The sequence below is a fragment of the Lytechinus variegatus genome, chromosome 1 (assembly GCF_018143015.1).
Source record: "Lytechinus variegatus isolate NC3 chromosome 1, Lvar_3.0, whole genome shotgun sequence".
Lineage (NCBI taxonomy): Eukaryota > Metazoa > Echinodermata > Echinoidea > Temnopleuroida > Toxopneustidae > Lytechinus > Lytechinus variegatus.
Window position 1 is genome coordinate 16,382,826 of NC_054740.1, and position 24,194 is coordinate 16,407,019.

The 24,194-nt window shown below is 33.0% G+C and overlaps 1 protein-coding gene across 1 annotated transcript; it reads left to right on the forward strand.

Moving 5' to 3' along the window:
- The first annotated feature begins 1,060 nt into the window (after positions 1-1,060).
- On the forward strand, positions 1,061-23,583 carry LOC121407314 (homeobox protein Hox-B7-A-like). The gene is made up of 2 exons (XM_041598311.1): positions 1,061-2,051; positions 22,550-23,583. The coding sequence occupies exons 1-2, from the start codon at positions 1,436-1,438 to the stop codon at positions 23,104-23,106; spliced, it is 1,173 nt and encodes a 390-aa protein (XP_041454245.1). The 5' UTR covers positions 1,061-1,435; the 3' UTR covers positions 23,107-23,583.
- Positions 23,584-24,194: the final 611 nt, after the last annotated feature.

The window sequence follows — 24,194 nt, forward strand, 5'->3', positions numbered from 1 at the left end:
CTAAAAATAATTTTCTGTATAAATAAATGAATAACCATATTATGTGGTTATTTATTTATTTATACAGAATTTTTAGTAGAGATAAATTATAAAAGCACCCTTACTTTTATGGATAAGATCATAAATATTCCCATCAACAACTCTTCCACACCTCTCTGTCTCACGCATGGCAACACTCACCCACACCCCACATCCAGATACCCAAACTCGAATATTCACCCTTACAATTTAGGTCAATCTTGAATTAGATCATATTGTTTTGTACTGATTATGGAACCGAACCAATGAATCCAACGTGAACCCCGTTCAATAATGAAGGGTGACATTAATATAGATCACACCCTGCAGGTGTCAGAATTGAACCTTCAAACGGCAAATAAAAAGCATAATTAGTTTAAAACTGCAAATTTAGTTACTACATGAATACACAATAGAACATGATACAACTCAATCAGCCAATAGCGCAAAGTTTTACCATTGAATATGCCCTTTTTGTATAAGCTTTACAGGGTAAAAGATAAGGCCCAAACACTGGTTTGTTACATTTCCATAAGTCGAATAGAAGAGCTATAATGATGAAGTGGTGGATGAACATGGTTTGCTGGGTAGCAGGAGTATCAGATGTATGTATGTCATGCAGGCAAGAACATATAAAAGAAAGAGAGGATGGAAAGGGGGTGGAGCAGGATAGATAAATGTGTGTTTGGGATGTGGGTGCGAGGGTGCGAGAGGGAAAGAGAGGGAGTGATACAAACTCTTAATAACCAAAAGAAATAAACCTACTTTCGCTTTTCTTAGATCTTTTAACAATTGCACACGCCTGTTTATACAGCCAATCAAAGACGAGCAAAATGTTCAGTGATTGAGTTGTAAAATTGACTTACAAGAAGATGAAAAGTAAAAGTTTGTCCAATTTGCAAATAACTTTTGTGTTCGGCTATCCACCCCTTGGACTGAATAAAACCTCGCGCGAGCGCTCAATGGAGATTAACTATGAAGGGAGGACTATTAACGTTTAACCATTCCTGACTTATTAAGATCTTACATCGCTTGCCGCAAGCAAGGAGCTGTGATAGGGCTGTGGTATCAAATGAGCTCGTGTCGATCTGACTAAACTTCGACTTATTAACCTAAAGCAAAAAGGAGGCGTTGTGCGCAGAAGCTCACAATCACGTGTTTGGTTCTCGTTTGTTGATTTATTATTCTTTTTTTACTGAGCGGGTTCAAGGGTGAGCAAAATCTTCCGGAAAACTTTACTCCATCATCACCTGATAGTTAATCGAGGTGTAAGCCGCGTAATTGATGGCATTAGATGCGTTAATTGCAATCCAACGACCAGCTTTATACAATTTACCCGTGGCGGAGAAGAGGAAGCTTAGGGCTTGTTTTGAGGGATCATACTGCATCTTGGTGCACCGCCTCAGCTCCTCTAGAGATGGATGGGAACAATCCCGCGTACTATCACTACCTCCCAAAGGGACAGTTCCCGGTACCTATCACCAATGGTGAAGTTAGTAACTTTCCATCCAGCTATAGCCCCCAACCTCCATCTTGTCTATATGAGACCAAACCAACTATCCACAACGAGGATGCCGCAGGGTATGGTCACGCTACCGGTCTACAGGTACCCGATGGTCGGGGAGATGACGGGCTAGCTATTCAGCAACAGTACGTCCAACTTCACGGCGCCACAATGCCAATGCATTCTCAAACGAACCCTCAGGACTTATCTAGGCCGCTGGCTCTGGCCCAGCAAGCCTGTAGCCAGTCGCAACAGTGCGACGGACTCCCTATAAATTCTCTTGCGTCTCAGCAGCCGAATTATGCTCGAATGCATGGGCTTTCGATGGCGGGACACCATGGCGCTGTAAACGGTGGCCAAGGGCAGTGCCACGGGCAACTAGCACACCAACCGCTTTACACAATGGCTTCTGAGTATCCTATGTCCTCAGCTAAGATGTCGAAGAATGCTAATGTTGGTCAGAATCTTCAATTTCCATGGATGAAAACAACAAAATCTCATGCTCATATGTGGAAGGCAAATTGGCCAGGTAAGATTTGGAATTATTTTTCTTTTGTGAATATTGCATTTTTAAGTTTTCACCCGACTTAAGATTTTTTTTGGCCAGACCTTTTATAAAACCTTTTCCCCTGTCTGAAAAAACAACATTTGAAATAAACGATTTTTCGTGACCCGTTTCTCTTAACCGGAATTGTTTGAATCCCTTTTCAATAATTTCTTGATCTGGTTTATGTTATGCAAAATAAAGCCGACCATTAGTAACCTCTTTTAAAGTCAAACTCAAACCCATTATCACAGTCAAGATTTCCTTTTTAAAATTGACCAAAACAGTTATTGTTTCTCGATATAAATACTGCCAATTGATTACAAAATATTCCGAAACTTTCCTTTATTTTCTAATAGATAATTTACAGGTTTACTTTCAAGGATAAACAAAACTATCATAATCATGATTAAAATCATCTCTGTATTGATTTTATGAGACTTTTCCCTTAATTATGATCGAGTATACAAGCCTTTGTCGTCCCTATTTCACATGGTTCCTTACAGTAAAATGTTAAACTAAAATGATTAAAAACAAATTATTGATTACATAGAATAACTTTAATATTACATCATATTACAAATATATGAATACTATTTCATAGCTATTTTTCTGTTTTCCATTTTATATCTGTTCAAGGTTTGCATTTAGTAAGAAAAAAAAAACATTTTGAATATAAGATGATCACGTTTCCGCCATTCTCATTAAACTGAAATTAAGACATACATGATAGTTTGAGAAGGAAATTATGCTTTAGTCATATCATTATTAGGTTAGTTCAATGATGTATATAGATATTTGTCACGTCAACCATTATAAGGACAATTCTTGATGAAAATTATTTGTCATTGACTGAAAATTATTAATTTCTGTCCACATGCTTTTAAACTGACCACATACAAGAGAAAATATCATTTCTATGAGGTTGATAGATTGATAGTTCAGTAAATTATCATCTTTAATAAAATTATAATAGGAATACATGTTTTACCTTTACGATATATCTACAAATTACTTTGTTTTCATCCTGCTAAGACAATAAGGTTTTAAAAGGGATTAAAAGAATCGGTGGATCGAGGGTTCAGGCTGAGTATAACAATTGTGATGCCGATAGCTTAGAAAATCTAGTTGGTTTGGAATCACTTCAGGGAAATAGTGAATTTTGGGGAATATCAATTATGTTGTTATAGAGAAAAGACGATTGAGTTGTGTTTTAAATTGCACCTCTTGCGGATGGCCGTTTGTAGTTGAGTGCAATTTGATGGGCGGTCACGGTTAAGTTAATATCTTGAAACGTAATTTCATAACCATTATTTGTATCAGTAATTGGTGGTATGCATGGGAAGGGCTATGTTATCCAATACTGATGTATATTCCTATTAAAATTTGATTTTAGGATATAAGTAAATATGAATGAAATAAAAATCTATAATTAGCTCAGTGATATTTGTAAGATTATGATTTTTTTCTTTATAAAATTTGCAACGGAAATGATTAAAGACGGCTACACATGATAATTTACAGCCCCTGAAATTAAAAACAAGGTATATAGCCTATATAAATGCTGTAAACTCCGCTTTTAGGGGCCTGCATTGGCATATGCACGGTAGCCTGACAGAAGGAAAGATAGTAATATTCGAACAGAAACGGAGAGAGAATAAATGATTAACCCAAAGTACATTCAATGGATTTATTAGTTTAGGCCCGGGAATACGAGGGGCATGAGAACTCATTATGCAGTATATAGTGCGTATATTGAGATTGTAATTAAAACTGAGATTTGCGGCTACTCAACCGGCTATAATAGCATTGCTACTGAAGAGTCCCACTTTTTCTATAATCTTCTGCAAATTGGGATTGGTTTACGTTTCGATATCAAATTAAAATGCATAGCTTTAGCCTTTATGAAATGATAAATAAGTGAAAACTAAAAATGAAACAAGACGGTGTATATTTGCGAATTGTCCTTTTTGTTACGATATTGTGCACGTCATAACTAAGAAATGTTGAAAAAAATGTATTCTTAAAACAAAAAAAAGATAATGCTACCTCGACTATGCACAACAGACTTCGAAATCCTTTTAAAAAATAAATTGATGTGAGCATGTACTAAACAAATTACTGCTGTGTTTTTTCCTAATTCCTTCTACATTTAAATGTTTTTCCCAAATCGCCACATTTACGTTTGAATTTGAAGTGATCATACCATTTATAATGTGCAGTAACAAATAATATATCCAGATCTACATTTTAAATGTATTTGCGCTTCTTAATGATATTCAGATTTATTACATTAATTTAGGGGGAAAAACAAAGGGGCCAATATACGATCATAATATGACTTCACGATGAATTTGTCAGAATTAATTAATTCGGCTTTGAATTACTTTTTTATTTACCATCAGATTTTATTTTAATGATTGGTAATGGATTGCGTTACTTCATATCACAAAACATCATAAAGTGCTATAATAAGTAAACTAAACTGAAATGTTAGCAATGATTAGTCTGCGTAATTAGCCTATAAGCTGTATATTGTCATTAGATTTTGTAAAAGAAAGAATGAAATTGACCAAATCGAAGTTTCCTCTTCATGGAAAATTATAACAAACATACAACACTACTTATAGAGTATCTGTTTTAAGCCCACTGTTCTGTATATACTTGAATACCAGTTATCGCCCATTTACAAAATTTGAATAAAAAGTGATGCCAGTGTCTGTTCCAAAATTATGTACACTGTAACAAATATTGGGTAAAAGTTTAACCAGCACGGGGGTAATTATGTGCCCAGCCAAGTTGGGGCAGTATTTTACCCAATGCGGAAGCATATTGCCCAGTAAGAAGCAGCAATCATATTAGAATGAGCAAAATTGTCATCACACTGTATGAATAAAAATGCCTAATGTTGGTTGAACACATAATTACCCTCATGGAGCATTTTTACCCAATATAGTAAAATTTGAAAACTACTCAAAACTTAGTGTTAAGGCAATATATGTCTCCTGCATAATGAACTAATACACAAAGTTATACTAATCTTAGTTGTAAACACGGTGATTATATCAACAGACGCATACGAACAAAACATCGAAATTGACGCTTTCTCGCATCATGTCTTCGAGCTACAAAAAATGTATTCTATAAAAGTATTTCAAGTACCGATGTCACTGTGTTGAGTTGTGTGTCTTATTTTGGGCGACGGCTCCGCCAGAACCGTCGACTGTTGCACCTGCAGCGCTCGGGCGGTTAGCGTGCTTTATTGCTGGTTCAGCACACGTCGCCACATTTGTCTATGTAGCTGGTGAACACCACTCGCTAGAGGCAAATCTTGGCTCAAAGGCGCCGTTTTGATATTTTTGGTATTATCCTCTACCGTTTACCACTTTATGACAAAAATTATGATGTCAAGAAATGACACGGGGTATGAATGGATTCAGGGGTGATTGAGTCCTGTTCCGTTGTCTCAATGCTGATAATACATTTTGCAATTGACCCGGGGAAAGATTTTTTTTGTCACTTTCGCATAAAGCTTAATCATTAATGTAGAAATATAATTCTAAGTAAGATCTAATTCTCACTCTCGGCACAGATACGAAAATAAGACATTTAAAGTGTATTATCATTCACATCATATTTTCAAAATTGCAAGTTATTACCAAACACACGGTTGATATATTTAACTTAAAAGCTCTACTTTTATAATCAATTAATTGAACATTAATTTAGTACGCATTTCTATCATCTTAAAATATATATTATATCGCGTTTAACGGAAATAAGAAGGGCTTTAGATTAAACAGAATGATGGAATGATGATATCGTTGATTTTGATATGTTTACATGTAAGCTATTGGATGACCTGGAAGTACTTAGGGACCAAACTTGTAACCTTGGACCCCTCATGCTCCTAGAGCGACTGAACATGAATGAGTACACACCACTTCAAATTGATAAATGATATCACATTTTATTCTCATTAAAAACGCCTCTCACACTGTTAAATGGGGGTAGATGATTACAATTAATCGCCCCTGTTCATTGTGTACGCTGAAAGCTGGGAGGGAAATCAACTCATTGCTGCACCAAAACAGTTAATACTACAACTGAAGTTAGTGATGAGATTTTTAGCAGGTGTCCCGTCAATATTAGAGATGTTTTTGCTATGTTTTATAAGTTGTTCTTCCCCCTTTGGTCTAGCATTAGTGTGCACCCCAGTTTTAGTCATATTTTGGTAATTATTTTGAACCGGCTTTTTTTTTGGGGGGGGGGGATTTAGCATAGGGATAGCGAGAAGAGGGACACGGTATCATTTGATCTATTATGATATTATTTATGACTTAATAATAATAATAATATTCCGCATTTATAAGAAAAAATTTCATAACAGAAAGTAAACAAAATTTACATCGTAAATTTCAAATTAAAGTTTACATTTATTCATTGCCAATAGAAAAATACATAAAATTACTCCATTGTTACCATTATAATAAAAAAATATCATTACACTCTTGGAAGTAATGATGGCTTGCATATCATATTTATTGAATTATGCACTATAGTGATCAAGGGCAGATGAATTCTGTGATTATTAAATCTCACGATATAAGATTGTTACGGAGATGAAGGTATTTCATAACTGCTTTTATAGATAACTTTTGAGCCCTACACATTCTGTTTTTAATCATAAATCACAATCAAAATGAGATCACTAATAATCATATTGAGTACTGTAGAACTTACACCCTTTTCACTATTTTCTAAACACACAAATCTGTCATAACTAATGGAATAGTGATATGTATAAGAACAACCATTTTATTACTCCTTCTGCTACCACAATACTATACTACTAATATATGTATAAGAAGTAGTACTGCTATTACTACTAGTACTAAAGAGAGTAATAATGACAAAAATAATAATTGATAATAATATTTATTGTTTTTGTTATTATTATTATATCAAAGATAACACAGCTAGTGCTAATATAATAATAATAACATGAATGATAATGGTAATAATGATAATACAAACGATAATGATGATGGCAGGACTAATAATGACATTAATGGTCATGATGAAAATAATAACATAACATACAAGTTAAGACGTAAAAATCTATTCACCAGTTTATTTCAAAATCCTCGTGATTTTGAGTGTGATTGTTTCACAAAACATACTGTATAGTACTGTATATAACGATGTAATATCAAGTTTTATTGGTAAAGACTAATTCATATTCAAATAAATCGATTATGCACACTCGAATTTTTCATAAAAATGTAACAAAAATGTTAAAGCTCTGAATAATAAACGAAAATGTGACAGGGCTAAACCTATCACAGTGAGGATTGACTTTTAATCCGACATCAATATTTACCCGACATTAAGAATACAATTCAATTAGCATGATTAACTTTTTTTTCATTTAATCATATATAATCACATATTTTGAGATATCATGAAAAATGAATAATTAAATAAAAATGTACAGTGTGAATATTGGTAACATTTCTTGTCTAAATTGTAGAGCGTTCAATCAATATACTCAAATGGTAAATTTGGGATTTATATAAGCCTGTTTGAATTTATTTTTAGTTCTGTTTAGCTCATAATTTATGTTTTGCTGAGCGTATGAAGCATATCATTTATTTTCGTCATGTGAATTAAAAAGTATATGGTCTTACCTTACTATAATTTCAAGTCTATTCCTTTTCTTCTTGTAAAATAGATCAGTCACTCTCACTGTACTGTATATTCTAATTTTCATATGTTATACCTTGATAAGAATATGGTTATATCGTGTCCACTTTATTTCAGTTGTCTTTTTCCCTTTATTTCTTTTCTAATATCACATCTTAACTGAACGTAATATGTTTTACTGATTCTGTATATACAGGTTCATAAGATGAAAATAATATCCAAATGTTTTAGTTGGGTGATATTCTTTTGATTATTTCTCTGTTTTCTAAATTTGAGATAGGGTATGCTAATGTATTTTTTAAACTGAACAGGCTTTACAATTAAGTGATATTCAAAGATTACTAATTTATTTCATCGCATAGTCCCTTTCAAACCATATCTTATAGAATTATAAGATTAAGAATGGTGAATTTTCCTAATATACAAAATATTCAGAATAATTGAATCTATTCATTTTGACAAGAATTTTGTCATTTTTTAATATTTTAAACAATATATTTTACCTCACTAGATGTTACTTTTTTCACATTGAAATACATATATAAAATACATTCAAATTCTAACATACCATCAACAATAGATAAAGAAAAAACAATGTAGGAAATCGTCTTCGAAACTTACTCGAGCTCATCATCTGACGAGTCTATTATTTTTAATAAAAATTCTAATATAAATTCCTTTGACATATCTCTACAAAAAGAATAGATTGTTTGTAGAGTGTGTACCGTACACATGATATATAGTCTTAGGAAATGAAATTAAAGATTTATTTTATAATGATCCACTTTCCTTTTATTACGTGTTAACATATAGCTCAGAACCAAGTAACTTTCCAACACTTTTGTTAGAATGTTTTCATTTAATGCCCCTTCCTATAACCACATAATATACTACGACTTTGCTTTCTACTACTAAGAGTAATAAGTGAGGTTCAGTATATTGCCTGCATATTAATTTCAAACAGAACTGTAGAATAAAGATAAAATATTTTTAAATGTGGGTTTGTAAACTTCGTTGCCCCATCGTTTGTCTCATACAGTATATGCCCTGTACATTGTACAACCAATAAAAAATCTCATCCATGATGTGAGCAATAGTTAAAAATTACCGTTTTAAGATTGGTTGTAGCTGATCAATTTACAGGGCAAGCATTTGAAGTTATTGAATTGAATGAATAAATTTTTTATTGTCTTCAAAAATATTATAATGAAGATATATAAAGGTTGAAAGGTGTAAAAAGGAACGAACATAAGATAAAATGAATTTTTTCATTGTTGGGGGGAAGATACATGTATACGGGCGAATGAATTATTTTGCTCTGGTTTCCCTTCATAGTATGACTCAAATTATTTTAGCAAAATATGAAGCGAATAATTTCAAATTAAGTTTTAGAATTCTTCATAATCATAATGATTAAAGGAAATTGAAACTTGAACAGTTTCATTGAATTGCCGGAAACGACTGCCCGATAATATTTTTTTTTCATTCGCTTCGTTCTTTAACTAATTGATTTTTACCTCGTTTTCTATGAGGAATTATTATTTTTTTAAGTCCAACCGTCAACACGTTTCATTAAATAATTTTTATTTGATTAAATATGCTTTCTGAAACCCCCTTCCCACCTTAAACTTCCGAATGATGCAAACTTCCTAATTACATTTTAAGCAAATTTTAGTATCATTATGAGTAACCGCGACACACGTCAAAATAATGCTTTGCCCGAAAATGTCAGGAATCGGATGAAAAAATTGATTGATCTTAAACTCGTGATACTTTTCGTTTTTACTTCGTTTTCTTTCCTAATCAATTCATATTTTCATTTTCGTATTCTTCACCCTCTTCGTTTTATCATTCGTCTTCCTTTTATCATAAAGTTTTCATTTGTATTCGCATTCTTATATGTTGCAAAGAAGCTAAAGAGAATCTAATAAAATAAAGAACATGAAGAATGGGCATGGGCAACGATGGGACCAGTACATATTTATTTTTTTATCTTTCCGATACTCGTAAGGATACAAAAGCAAGCTCAACATTAGGCCTAAATCTCACGGTCGTCTCTTTGTTAGACAAATTATAGTCATATCAAGTTCGCAAAATATTGAAATGTAAAACTATTTTAGTAATACAAATCGTCAGTGTTTCGGCGTCAAAACTGTTTAACACTCGGCATAATAGCTAAAAATTTGTAGTAAATTGCTCAATTATTCCATACATTTAAAATTGTAAAATTGGCAGAAGACTATATAGCCTTGTTATACATCTCGGTAAATATGTTAAGCTGTAATTATGTGGTTTGTTATTAGTGCTTCTCGTCAAATCAATGCGGACACTTTTAGCAATTATGGCATTTGACAACATCGCTACTCATCATGGGCAGTTTCATGGTAGAGTGGTGTGTAGCAGAAAAGGAATATTTTATTCTATGCTCAGAATTTGGTCTTAAAGCTTCTTCGTGATGCTTGGTTGGTTGTCATGATTAGAGTATTATCTTGAGGTGAGAAGGCAACAAATGAAAATAAAAATATCCCCTAATTCTCACGTAGGTGCCAGAGACAAATTCTTTGCTTGATACATAATTTCACCCCGAGCGTTGCGGAGACTGCTTGTCTTCAACTCGTAGCAAATAGGCCTTACACTCGGGGATGATTTAAGAACGGATGTGCAAAATACACCAATAGCTATAATAAATAACTATACCTTCTAACAAATTATTTCAAATTTATACAATGTTCTTAAATTTATGAAATTATTTTATAATATTATTATTTTTCTTTTTAGCCATTTTCTGACTTGTTAATATCGAACTTTTGCGAGGCATGCAAGGAAAATGATTAATCATTGTAAAACTTTTGTTCTTCATCGTTTTCCCCCATTGGTGTATAAAATAAAAGTCAGAATGCCTTTTGGAAATCTGAGAAATAAATGACGGTTAGAAATTTCATTTAACTTGCTAATATAAACTTTCATTTAAGTCATGGGAATATTAATTTGGTCGATGATAGTTTTACAAGTATAGTTTTAATGTTTCATACTCTTAACAGTTCTTGGCGTTTCTGTTAATTTACATATTGAACTAAATTTAAAGCATACATATCCTAAAGTGTATAAAAGTACAAGAAGTAAATATATATATATTTTTCGATAAATGATGCCATTTATTTTAAGAGGTTAAATTGAAGAGATTCAATTCTGTTTCATGATATTTTTCAGATTCATTTTTGTTTCAACGTAAATCAAGAACTTTTAGCGCAATTTGTTGAATGTCAATTTTAATTTATCAAAGAATGGCAATAATCCAAAATAAGTATGACAATAAAACCCTCACCCTTAGACACCACATTCACTAGTTTACTTCATAATTCATAGTTACTTTGATAATATTTCAAAAATAATAATCAAAGAACAAAATACGAGACGATGAAAGCAAAGAATATGCATAAGCAATTTAAATTTATATTCAAATTTTGAAGGCGATTGTTGGTAAAAATATTTTCTTCTCCAAGACTGCGGTCATTGACATTCTTTTGGATGTCCTATGCATTTCTTTTTAAATCATGGCCCTGAAGATGATGAGCTTAAATGTTTAATCCAAAAATAAAATACCTGGCGTCAGTTTCTACCTGACTCTACTTTAGTATATAATATACATATAGGCGTATGTGAGATTAGCATAAGACCTTCCTTTGGTTTTGGAGGATAATTATGGTTAGAAATGAGATCAGTCAGTGGGATAAGATCGGCTTTTTGATGGAATTCGCAAACTTTCCAAAATAGCACTAGAGAGTGGGCGGTAAGGAAATGTCGAAACAGGTTGTGTCGTGAACTGGATTTTTGTGGTAGATTTTTTGGCGGAGTCCGGTAGCTCGCGGCCTCGGTTAAGTATGTGTTTTGTGGATGTGGATTGGGTCATCAGCTTCGTTTCGTTTTAGTTCTTGACCGTATATCCATCTATGATCTACGGCGTCCTTCCACCACTTAAACTGTATAGGGGATAAAGCTCACAGAGAAAAAAATATTTTAGCTTTAACCCCCCCCCCCAAAAAAAAAAAGGGGGGGGGATGCGTCTGATTTTTTTTTGCTGATGTCAATGAGATAGATTTTTGTTGAAATTAATATGCATTTGGTATATCGGTAGTTTTTGGTTAAACCGTATCGATGCTTGCTCTCCATTTTTTATATATGATTTTCTTCAGTTACAAACTTTTCTTGCGAAAATAAATGCTAACGATTTGTAGATAGATTTCATTGAATATTTTATCAAGGATTTGTTTTTTGTCGATTAATATAGTTACAAAGCTGAATAAACGTTTAATGTTCCTTACTACGTTCAACTTAACAACACAATTAGGACAAGCATTTACTTATGAACATGTAGTCCATGTTTAATCTTATATCATTGTATTCTAATAATAGGAAAAAATCATGCTACTTCAAATTCATTTGGGATCACATTTGTTAAAGTATTGATGACAAACGATACTAAAAAAATAAAGAGAGTTGAGCATAAATACTGTGAATGATGAAGAAAATAAATTCAGTCTTAATGATTTGTCTTTTATAAACCATGATATCTTTGTTCAATAAAAATAACAATATTTCCAGACACGATGAGTATTTAACGGTTAAAAACATCATGTGATACCTTGGAAGAAGTTACTGTTTTTACTTTTCTGTACAGAGTCCAATGTAAAGAATGGGGGAGGGATAAAAGTGAAGAGAGGAAGGGAGAGAGAGGAAAAAACAGCGGCATGTAGTAAGGGAAGAGAAGGGGGGGGGGCATCTTTTAAAAATGGGTATGTAGACTGTGTTGATTGTGTTCAAAGAAGAAAGCTTTAGAGACGCGACATTTTCAAGGACATTAGAAATAAATTGCTCTCTTCTTAAGACAGACTTGGATGGTGGGAAAAAATAAAGCATTTGACAACTAAGAGGAAAAAAAATACGAAAAGTGTGACGTTTTGCGATGTGCTTCACACATTGAACAAGATTCTGTGAATTCGCTCTCGTAACCGTTTGCATTTCATTAACCGGTAATTAGTAGAGTTATTTCTGGAGGTTTGTTTGAACATGTTTTCAGACTCTAAATCGGTAACAGTCATTAAAGGAAATGGATTTTCACTTTTGACTTTAAGTTTCTGTAAATGGGATCTTCCGTGAAAGTCCTTTACAACATAAATACTTTGAGTGTATTTCTATTTCAAACTTATTGACGGGATTTGTTAACTTTAGTCGCTCTGTAGGCCTAAATCCCCTTTTCAAAATGTCAAATGAAATTATGAATAGAAGTAAAAGGATTTCAAATCAAATTATTTTGGCAGCAGTTGCAAAGTCATACATATGATATCTCAGTAAGGAGGACAATAATCACAGGAGGAAAGAAGTATATATCTTCTGAAATATATTGTGATGAAAATAAAAAGCTTCAATTTTAAATGATTGGAGTGGTGGTTTTATGCAAAAGCATCGCTTTCCAAATACAAGAGACTGCTGCCCATAATCATTTTCTTTCCCACGTATAGACCTTTGTAAATGTATAGTAGCCCCTTTCTTGTATGATAGATAAAACAACCGAAATTAATTTACATTAATTATCACGGCTAAGGCGGTTAATCGTCTCAAGAATTAATAAGTCCTTATTGTTTCTCTTTCTCCTCTTATGCAAAATCTTCTCATTTCTCGACCCTCTTCAAACCAATTGGTGTCATTTTGATTTAACTCATTGCAACGAAGGCCTAAATTTGTTTCTTTCAATTATAGAATTGGCAGTGGGATTTGTTTTAAGGGTTTTTCATTAGTTGCTTGTGGGTTGAATGCTCTGAGAGTTCGTTCAATTGAAATTTGGAAAGATACAGGGGTACTTAAAATACACGTTGCTTGTAATTACTGAAGCATCGAATGTAATCTTGTTAAGATGTTTAAACCGTAACTGATGCCTCTTATCTGCGTTTAATTATACCCCTCCCTCAATCAAATTATTTGGATTCATTGATGTATATTCACGTGTTGACAATATCTACTAATATATAAATTATATTATTGAATTTGCATCAAAGTAAAATACGAAACTGTATGAAATGATTTTTATTATTATTATCATACGTTTATTTTTATTACTTCAATCATTTTTATTACGAATATAACAGTGCAATTTAAAAAACTATATGTTTGAATAAGAAATCAAATAAGATTGTGTATATAGTACCTCCAACTTTCGTTGCCTTTGCCTAATAAACCAAATTATTTAAGTTAAAAAGGGAAAAATATGCAATTTGCAGTTTACTCCATATAGATTTAATAACATTTTCCCTGTTATTCATATCCTTGTTTTGATCATAAACTATTAAAAATGTAGGGCAACATACTGTCCACACAATTGGTTAAACTTTATACAATTCTGGGTAGTTTGAAACCAATAAAGTGTACTTTGGATGAATATTACCCAAAGTTGGATAAATTTTTTTACAAATTTTTATGTGTGTACTATGTTGCCCAACATTTTAATAGTGTACACTGTGGCATCCTTATTTTTTTTTTAATTATCATTGTAATTAATTTATCTATATTTATCAAAATGCGAGACTGCCTGATTGCACGACACTGATCCTTATTATCTTTCAGTATATGATGTATTACCCATTTAGTCTATATATTTTATCTATATGTTTCGTTATGAAACAACACTTTCTTTAGATTTTAACTTTATCGTTTCACAACTGTGTATATTCTATTAACTTTGAAACGGACATGTAAGCCCATTTTTAAACTAAAATACGTTTCGAATGCTGATAACTTTGTAGATATTAACTATGTTTGGCCATTCAACATATTTCCACATGATCCCGTAGTAAAAAAAAAAAAGAGTACACAGCAAAAACTGGTGTTAACCGGTGTACATAGAGGACCACACCAGTTATTTTACACCGGTGTTAACTTGGTGGTGTTAGTTTTACACCTATAGGTGTTATTACAACACCTATGGTTGTTACATTTACACTCTTTGGTGTTATATTCAATCTGTAGGGTGTAATTTTAACACCTCAAGGTGTGGTCCTCTATTAACACCAATTGGTGTCAGTTTTAACACCACAGTTTTTATAGTGTATTGTGTGCTTTTTCCCCTCGCAAGAAACCCAATTTCTGATCAACTTTCCTCCAGAGTTACATAATGGCGTTGATCAGTGTTCTTTTTTTCCGTCAACATTTCTATGTTTCGTAGCAACTTTAGAGAAGGCGCCGGAAGCAACGATAAGAATATAGTATCATCGCTCTTCATCTGAGCATGCCGACTTTATCATAATCCTTAAAGTATATTTGGAACATGTCTATCCACGGCCAAACCAATGACATACAGATACAAAATATTGACTTGTGGTTGAAGATTCTGTTCCATGCATTTCCATTTAGAAGTTTTAGAAATTTGACATTTTTTCTTTGTATTTGTAGTATTGATCTTCTAATCACCAAGCAGTTCATTTTAATGTCTTGATCACAATCAAATAGGAAGTAATCCTGTTTAAAAAAGTACAAATTTGGAGATTTCATATATCAATTAACACCAATTGGTATGTTTGGTGTTATGTTAAAAATCTCTGCTGTATTTTAACACCGAAGGGTATGGTCCTCTCTGAAAACTGACTACCTTATTTAACACCACATCTTGTACAGCGTATGGATTATGGTTTGCAAGTTTTCTGTCCTAATGCAGATAGCATTAGCGGTCTTATGCAAAAACAAGACTGGCAATGCACCAGGGAAAATGAAGTTAAAGTCACTTTTGCCATTAGGTTTATCTCATATTGAGACAAAGCATTTGACAGATATTGAGTGAGATATTAAAAAAAGACGATGTACGCATGACACTTTTTTATGTGTTTTATAGTTTAATTCTAGTTACATGCCGTAAACTTTGCTACCACTTAACTGTATTTTACCGGTAACTCTAAGAAGGAATCTGAAAGTGGGTTAAGCATCCTAATTGTTTTACGAGTTCTTTATTAACTATACGAGTTTTGTATGTACGGGTTGTACGTGTAAAAAAGGTGAATTCTAACGCGCCATTGCAGCTTTAGCACTGAAACCATAAAATAGCTCATGATGACATTGTACTGTCATTGTAATTTTATTGTCACATTTAAACATATCAATATGGAATTAATATCTAATTGATGACTTCATGTAATTAACATGGTTGTAAAACATAAGATTTTGAATCAACATAAAACCATCCCATTTTTAAAAACTTTTTTGATCAATTTTCAAATGATTCTAATAATATGCAATATTTTTTTAAAGTAAAGTAGAGCCATTTTAACAGTGACCTTTTTTCTTAATGATGAGAAATTTGAGAGAAAAAGAGGGAGACATTTGTAAGTAATATGATGTTCGGTAACTGCTCAATTAGTTAGGGTATTCCCTGGTGCTTTTTTTATATTCTTCTTACTGTCTTTATTATTAATGACACATCATCAATTTAACTTAATTTCTCTTTTATTTTTGCCGAAAAGGGCAAGTTTACTTTAGCAGTCTGTCATTATTTCTGGATTTTTCTCTTCCCAATCTTCATTATCATTACGACTATAGTACTTTCTTTTGAGTATTTATCCCTCTTGGGAAAGTATTCACATATCGTTGTAGTTGTATAATTGTGGCTTAAAATGTTTAAATTTGGTAAATCGAATTGGATCTCCTTAAAGGGTTCCGCTCCTGTTCGCTCCGTTAAGTAACAATGCTCTATCTAAATTCTCTTGAATACTTTGAATACAAACAGTCCCCGAGTCGTGCTTTCTGTAATTAGGATGTTAAAGAATGTAATAATACATTGGCGGTTTGAAGATTTTCTTTTCTTTCTTCCACAAACATGACAAAAGGCGCGGTCCGTACGGTGGGCTGAGCTGGCTTCATCACCGCGAGGAGATCCCGGGCGGATTCTCGGACCATTTCGCATATAGGCCTATACATCTTGGTGGCGGTGGCCCCTTTATGCACAAAATAATTCGCTCTTTTTAATAATAGGATTACGAAATAAAGCCTTTTGTATTGTAATGAGACAAGTCTTGGATTTCATACTGCGGCTATTAGTGACTATTAAGAAGAAAAACACCCTTTTGGATTGAAGCTAGATATGCTTGGAGCATGACTTAAGAAATCAAAGTTCGCCACTATTCATAATCAAGCATACATATGTGAACCTCAAGGAATAATTTATTAATGTAAATATGATTTTCAATTATTGGATGTTTTAGATCCGTTCCTGAGGCGATCGAGTCTTTGCTCATACCGGACCAGCCCTGTGGAATTCACTACCACAGGTACTAGGTTTGACGACAGACATTTTTCCTCTATCATGTATATTGTAATGTGTTTTTTCTTGTACTGAACTTGATTTTTTTTGTTTTTGCTGTTTTCTAATCGCCTTTAATTTTAATCAAAATGGAAAAGACGCTATATAAATCATATGTATGATTATTATCATCATCATTTTATTTAGCCAGAAGAAAATAATGCTCAAATGACATGGCGTCATCAATAGGAAAGCAAATTTTAAATAATTTCATAAAGTGATCTTCAGTGTACATGTGTTGCAAACCCTACATGCCCTAAGAGGAGTTTTATTTAAATGCCTTCTTGTACATGTATTTAATTACACTCGTGTTTTTTTTTCGAATTAAGCCCTTAATATTGCATCCACTTTAAGATGTCGAAATAAACAGTCCTTATACATGTATGTACATTTTCAACAATTATTATAAAAAAAAACAGTTAAATGATCAACAATTCGACAGCAAGATTTTAGAGAAACATTCGATGATGACTACTTTGCATATTAAAAATGTGTTATATCACCAGATATCCTGAGTTTCATTAGGAGTATAACATGTATAAATACTGGGTGATAAGAGGTATGTGCCTGTTGCAAATGATTATAATATTTAAAACAATTAAATGATCTATCAACTTATTTTTCATCCATTTTCAACGACCATAGCATAAACTAATGAACATTATATTTCAGGTTAGTAAATATATACTTGTAGAATATAATCTAATATTTTTTTCTAATTCATTTAAGGGCCGAAGCCGAATATCTATTTTACTGATATGAAATGGAATTGAAAAGATTTTTTTTTTTTCTGTTGGAAAGAAATTCAATTTTTTGTATAGCAATAGCTCTTGCAAGATTGGCTCAAGCACCATTATGACCTATGGATGTACGGCATAAACTAGAACGTATTTACCAAATGCAGGGTTCATAATTTGGCAATACCATGGTCTGCTCATACATTTTGACATCGATGGGAGAGAAAATGAAATAATGGATACGACCCAAATATTTATCTTATTAATTTTAATCATTTGTGATTAATAAAGGTTTTAATAGCACTTATCTTTCACAGGAACTTAAGTTCTTGTGAAAGTGCGTATGATTTGTACTCTTGAATGTATTTTGCTATTTTGTGATCCATAAAGTAACTATAATTGGACTGTTCAAATTTATAGAGGTTAAACGTAAAATTTTAGGAATACTTAAAGGGATGGTCTAGGCTGAACATATTTATATCTAAATACATAGATAAAAATTCACAGAGCAAAATGTTGGAAATTTCATCAAAATCGAATAACAAATAATGAAGTTATTGAATTTTAAAGTTTATTATCAAGATTTTGTGAAAATAGGTATATGCACACTGTCATCAATATTCACTAGGGGGTTGATGATGTCACATACCCACTTTCTTTTTTCTTATGTTATTACATGAATTCATAAATATTTCATTTTTTCATACATGTGTAAATGATGTGTCTACATTATGATGAAAAAAGTTGCGGCGATAGATAATGCACTTAATCAGTTGTCAATCCAATTGTTTTAGTTTTTGGTAGAAAATTTAGAATAAACCTAATTTCATAAAGCAAAATACAACAGAACAAGTGGGGATATGACATCATCAGCCTACCTAATGAATATTCATAAAGACATGCGTAGAACTGTTTCACCGGAAAATGCAAATCTTTAAAATTCAATAAATTTGTTATTTACTATCAGATTTCGATCAAATTTTCATTATTTTGCTCTGTGAACTTTACTCTTTTTATTGAGATAGAAATATTTCCAGCATGGACCATCCCTTTAAACATGCTTTTTATCCTCTCTCTTTCTTACTGTTTTCGCTTGAGCAAAGCTGAATACACGATGTGAATTATGACGTCCTCATATACCTGCACCTTTTCTCCTTCATATCATGCGAACTAAACTTAAAATAATGATATCGCTGTCTCGAACATATCTAATTTGCTTGACGTTTTATATATAGTAGTGGGTTTTTCTTTTTAAAGGTATAGTCTATTTTTTACAGTTAGAATTAAATACTGGGAATTTATTTTGATTCCGTTCCAGATTAAAATGAAAAATATACATGCCAATGTAATTAGACGAATAAATGAATTGATAAGTACTAACTATAAGCAAATAAAAAAAATACAGCTAATTAGATGAAAGTGTTACTGCATAACTGGGCGTTGTGGCGTGTGCCTGTAATCCAAGCTATGTGGGGAAGTTACAAATTGATGCAGAGGTTCGAGTCCTGGTCACGTCTTTCGGATGGTGACGTTAAAGGTCGGTCCCAGACGTAAATAATCATATCTGATTGATACACGTCTGACAAAACTCAAATACACACACACACGCATGTCCCACTTGTTGATGTATGTATTCGTTTTAGTGCATAATTTTTTCTTACATATATACATGCTGATACGTTGAGGACTAAATACTACTCCAGACAGAGGATTTTCATTTATTTCAGGACTGAAATTAATCATTCTTTAAATGTTTCTGAAGAATCAGTGAGAAAATTGATTTCAAAACTTAGATTAACCCAGGTAGTTTACCTTTAACTTTGGTAGAAGTCCTAAAATAGGACTATCTAGTGCATCACCGTAACATCAAAGTAAGACCGCCATCGGATTAAGATGTCCCCTAATGCCATAATCAAACAGAAAATGTGTATAGAAGTGTTGTACGCAGTGACTTTAACATGGATTCTCGACTCCAAGATGACTGATCGTTGTATTGTATGCTGTATCTTGAAAAGGCAGACAAGAACACAGAACTAGTCATGTCATATTAAGTCCTTCCACGCCACATTGGATTCAGTCATTATGAATCCTTGAGAGATCAGCCAGACTTGTAGAATTTGGGTTAAACCTTTATAAGGAGAAGTCGGACTCTCCTCTTGGGAAAAGGGGTTAGAGTTGTAACACTTAAACGCTAGGGACAGTTAACCTTTGTATGTAATTGTTCTATTTAGAGAGTATCGTTTAAAAGAAACCTTTCAAAGTTAAATGCACTTATAGTCCGTTTTCGTAACGTGTATTCAACTAATAGGTGATCATTAGAAAAGCCTGGTTGTACAAAGAAGAAAGATATAAATGAGATGAATTGAATAATGGAGCGGTTTTTCGGTTGTTTTTTTGTAGAGTCAAGAAGGTAAAATGTTGATGTCAATAGTTTTTGTTCCTGAAGCAATTGCGCGCCGTGGCGACGCCATTTGCAAGCCATAAGTATACCGGACTCGTCCCATTTAAACAGGACTAATGGCAGTGGCCAAGCCAATGCTGAAGGTACTACAACCTCGGACCTCTTGGCTACTGGCTTTTCTTTCAATCAGTGTTGTGATAAGATTAAACCTCTCCACAACAGATCGACAGACATGATACCCCTATCATCACCCTACCGTTACAATTTTTTGTTGAGAGCTTAGTAAAATACACAATGATTGCAACAGTAACTATAATTCGGCGGCCTTCTTTGTGTCGTGTATTATAACGGACTCGTTCTCCCCCTTCAATTCAGCAATTTCCAATTAATTGGGTTCTTGCTCGGTCCTTCCACCCGATTCAAACCAGTCATTATTGCCCATTCGCGTTCCATAAAGAAAGGACTGGCTAGCCATGATACTAATTCTTACACAAATAACATAAAGGCCTTGTTAGAATAGGATGAGGGTCGTTAGTCTGATGATATGGTTCTCGCCATTTAGACATTATTTGAAGATCAGATAGTGTTTGGTTCACTGACCGTTATAAGATACTCTAGAGAGATATCATCATAAACAGACCATATACTGCAAATATCAGTTGCACAATCATAAGACTGGTCAATGTATATAACACTCTGAGAATGTAAAGTTTTAAATATGAAACTAGAACAATTATGTGATAATCTTGTCGCCTTATTATCATGTAGTTTTTTATTCAAATCAGAAATTTATAATGATAATGTTGATACAAACAGCATTAATAATAACACAAGATGTAAGCCCCATTCAGTATTGAGATGTGTACTTGCAAATGTCTGCTTTAATATACGACATGAATTGATTTGGGTCTATGAAGGAGCTTTCTATTTCATTGACCAAAAATAGCTCTTAAACTTGATCTATAAGAGTAAAAGCCAGTAATTAGACTATCTGCATACTTTAAAATGAATCCAACCAAAATGGCGAGTTGTTTGAATAGAAAAACGTCAATCTGAAAAGTAGATAAGTGAAGGTTTGAAAAACTCTAAAAATTATGAGAAAATAATGAATATCAAAAGTCGTAAGATTGTTCACTCATATAGGAATTTCAAATTTTAAATTGGCCTATGTAATGTTGTAGTAACAGCTCCTCAATTTATCCCAACACAGGGCAAATGGGAAAGTTTTCCATACCATTTGTCATTATCTACTCACCAATTTCGCAATAGGAAATTTACACACTCTTACTCTTAGTGATGAAGAATAAAGTATTTTCAAGCAGCAATGGCATTCTTTTTCTTTCTTAATCCATTTCTTTTTAGTTCAAACACCCTTTCCATACTATAATGAGTCATTTAATTTGTGACAGTGCATATCATGCAGTTAGTGAACCGTCACGAAATAATTGAATAATCATTTTCACCCTTAATTGAGTCCACCATAATGTGACAATTTAACTTCTTATATCATTATTATTTTTTCCCTTAATAAATTTAGTTACTCACCGTGTTTATAAGTATAAGTTTGGATTTTTTTTAACTTAGAGGGGTACTCCATGCTGAAAGTAATAAGATTTGAACAGATCAGAAAAATCAGAATTACAAAACACTGAATAAGAAAGTTATAACATTTTAAAGATTTCCATTATTTCAGTGAAACAATGCTATGTATGTCTTCATGAATATTCAAAGCAAATTCAATCAATCATAAAAATACAGGTATATACAAAGTAGGTAAAACATGGGATTGGGAGCCCCTAGAAGTTTTCATTAAAAAAAACTTGTGGGTGGGGCACCACCATGGTACAATCAAATACCTATTCTTTTTTTATTTGATGTGAGATTGTGTTTATTCAAAATTTGTCCGACGTGAATTAAAAAAAAATGGATAGACAAAGGATTTAATGCATTAGATATTCATAGCTGCAATTTTTTTTCAGTATAAGGGTTACATTATCATACATACATGTATGAAATATGAAATAATTGTGATTTCATGTAATAACTTTAGAAATGGGAAAGTGGGGATATGACATCATTGGCCCATCTTGTGAATATTCTTGACAACGTGCACATAACTGTTTTACTGACCAAAATATTGTTAAAATTAAACTGAAAAATACAATAATTTCGTAATTTGTTATCTGATTTTGATGATTTTTTAGCACTATACTTTTCAGCCCGGAGTGTCCCTTTAAACTTGAACCGTAAAACTCTTTATGCTTTCTAAATCAACCATTGTACTGTTTCTTTGCTTTAGGTGCTTCCTTTGCTGATTTCGATGAAAACAAACGAACAAGGACAGCCTACACCCGTGGACAACTTCTAGAACTGGAGAAAGAATTCCACTTCAATAAATATATTTCCCGTCCCCGACGAATCGAACTCGCCGCCATGTTGAATTTAACGGAACGTCACATCAAGATTTGGTTCCAGAACAGGAGAATGAAGTGGAAGAAAGAGGAAGCAAAGAGGAAACCATTGAAACAGGATGCTGATGGGAGTGAAGTTGGTAGTCAGAGTGACATCATGGCAAATGATGAGAAGATTTTACCTGATTCACGGACTGATCACGAGAATATGAACACGTTGGTAGGTGAACACGGTATGGAACGCGCAGCGCAGGTACAAACGCAACGCCATCTGACGAACCACAACTCAACGTTAGAAAGACAGGACAATTCACCGTCACAGCGAGGATGCGCGTCGCCAAGTAGTGAAGACAGTTTAGAATTAACAAAGAACATAAACTCACTGTCATCGAATCTAAGACCAACACAGGTGAAGACACAAATTATTGATGCTCAGGCCTTTTGATCTAGTCTGTGACTGAGTTTTATTTATAGCAATTTCAGGTACTATATCTATATCTTTACTGCAGCATGAAATGAAGGCACCTTTATGAGTCCCTCATCATGATGTCTGAAATCTCAAGGTTGATTAGAGATAAAAGTACCACATTCCTATCTGATTCGCGCACCATATTTTGACAATTCTAAATTGAAGCTTATCAAAATGTTTGACAGGAAATCATCTTTAAGTCATGTCTAGCATTGTTTCGAATGATTAAATGTTAAGTCATATTTATGCCAAGTATATAGTATCACGTAAAATGACAGATGTAATACTAGAACCAACAGTGCAAGACCAGCATTCTTTGGATAGTTTAAATATTACAATATCAATATTAAAAGAAATATAATTCAGCGACTGATAATCACATGAGGTTTGGAGAAGATAGCGTATGAAAACAGTCTTTCTTTTCTTTTTAAGATTTGGGTATACTCACATTTTCGCATCTTTAACACAGCAGTGTGTAGTTCAACAGGCGAATACAAGTAATGGTATTTAAGATTTTAAAGCCAGAGAAGATTTATCGTGTGGATTCTTTTGCTTTCCAGAGTTTCATATCTGACACGAACAAAGCATCGCTGTTACGAAATTGCAACTATTTGTGCTCATAAGGAATAATCAATTAAACCAATTTACTTTCATGTTATTGGAAATTGATGAAAAGCTAATGAGTACATGACAATTTTTTTTTCATAGGTCCATGGAGCTATTACAGAGTAAAAAATGAAGTGCTAATTTAGCACTTACAGTGCTTGTATAGAGACTGCACTACGAGTGCTGATTTTCTAGTTCAAAATTAAACTAGAAAATCAGCACTCGTAGTGCAGTCACTATACAAGCACTGCAAGTGCTAAATTAGCACTTCATTTTTTACAGTGATATAGCTCTGTGATAGGACCGTCTATAGCAGTTCACAATTAAATCATAGATAATGATAAAGGCTTGATTTTTGACAAATATACCAAATAGCATGAAAATGTCTTGCTCTCCATTGGATTATAATAATTACCATGACTACTCAAATACCTCTCATCAATCTCTAAAATAAGCTA

Bases quoted from the DNA above. Each gene is read 5' to 3' on its own strand.
- LOC121407314 (XM_041598311.1), top strand. From the start codon at position 1,436: ATGGATGGGAACAATCCCGCGTACTATCACTACCTCCCAAAGGGACAG. The intron at 2,052-22,549 runs GTAAGATTTGGA...TCTTTGCTTTAG, and splicing joins GTGGAAGGCAAATTGGCCAG to GTGCTTCCTTTGCTGATTTC.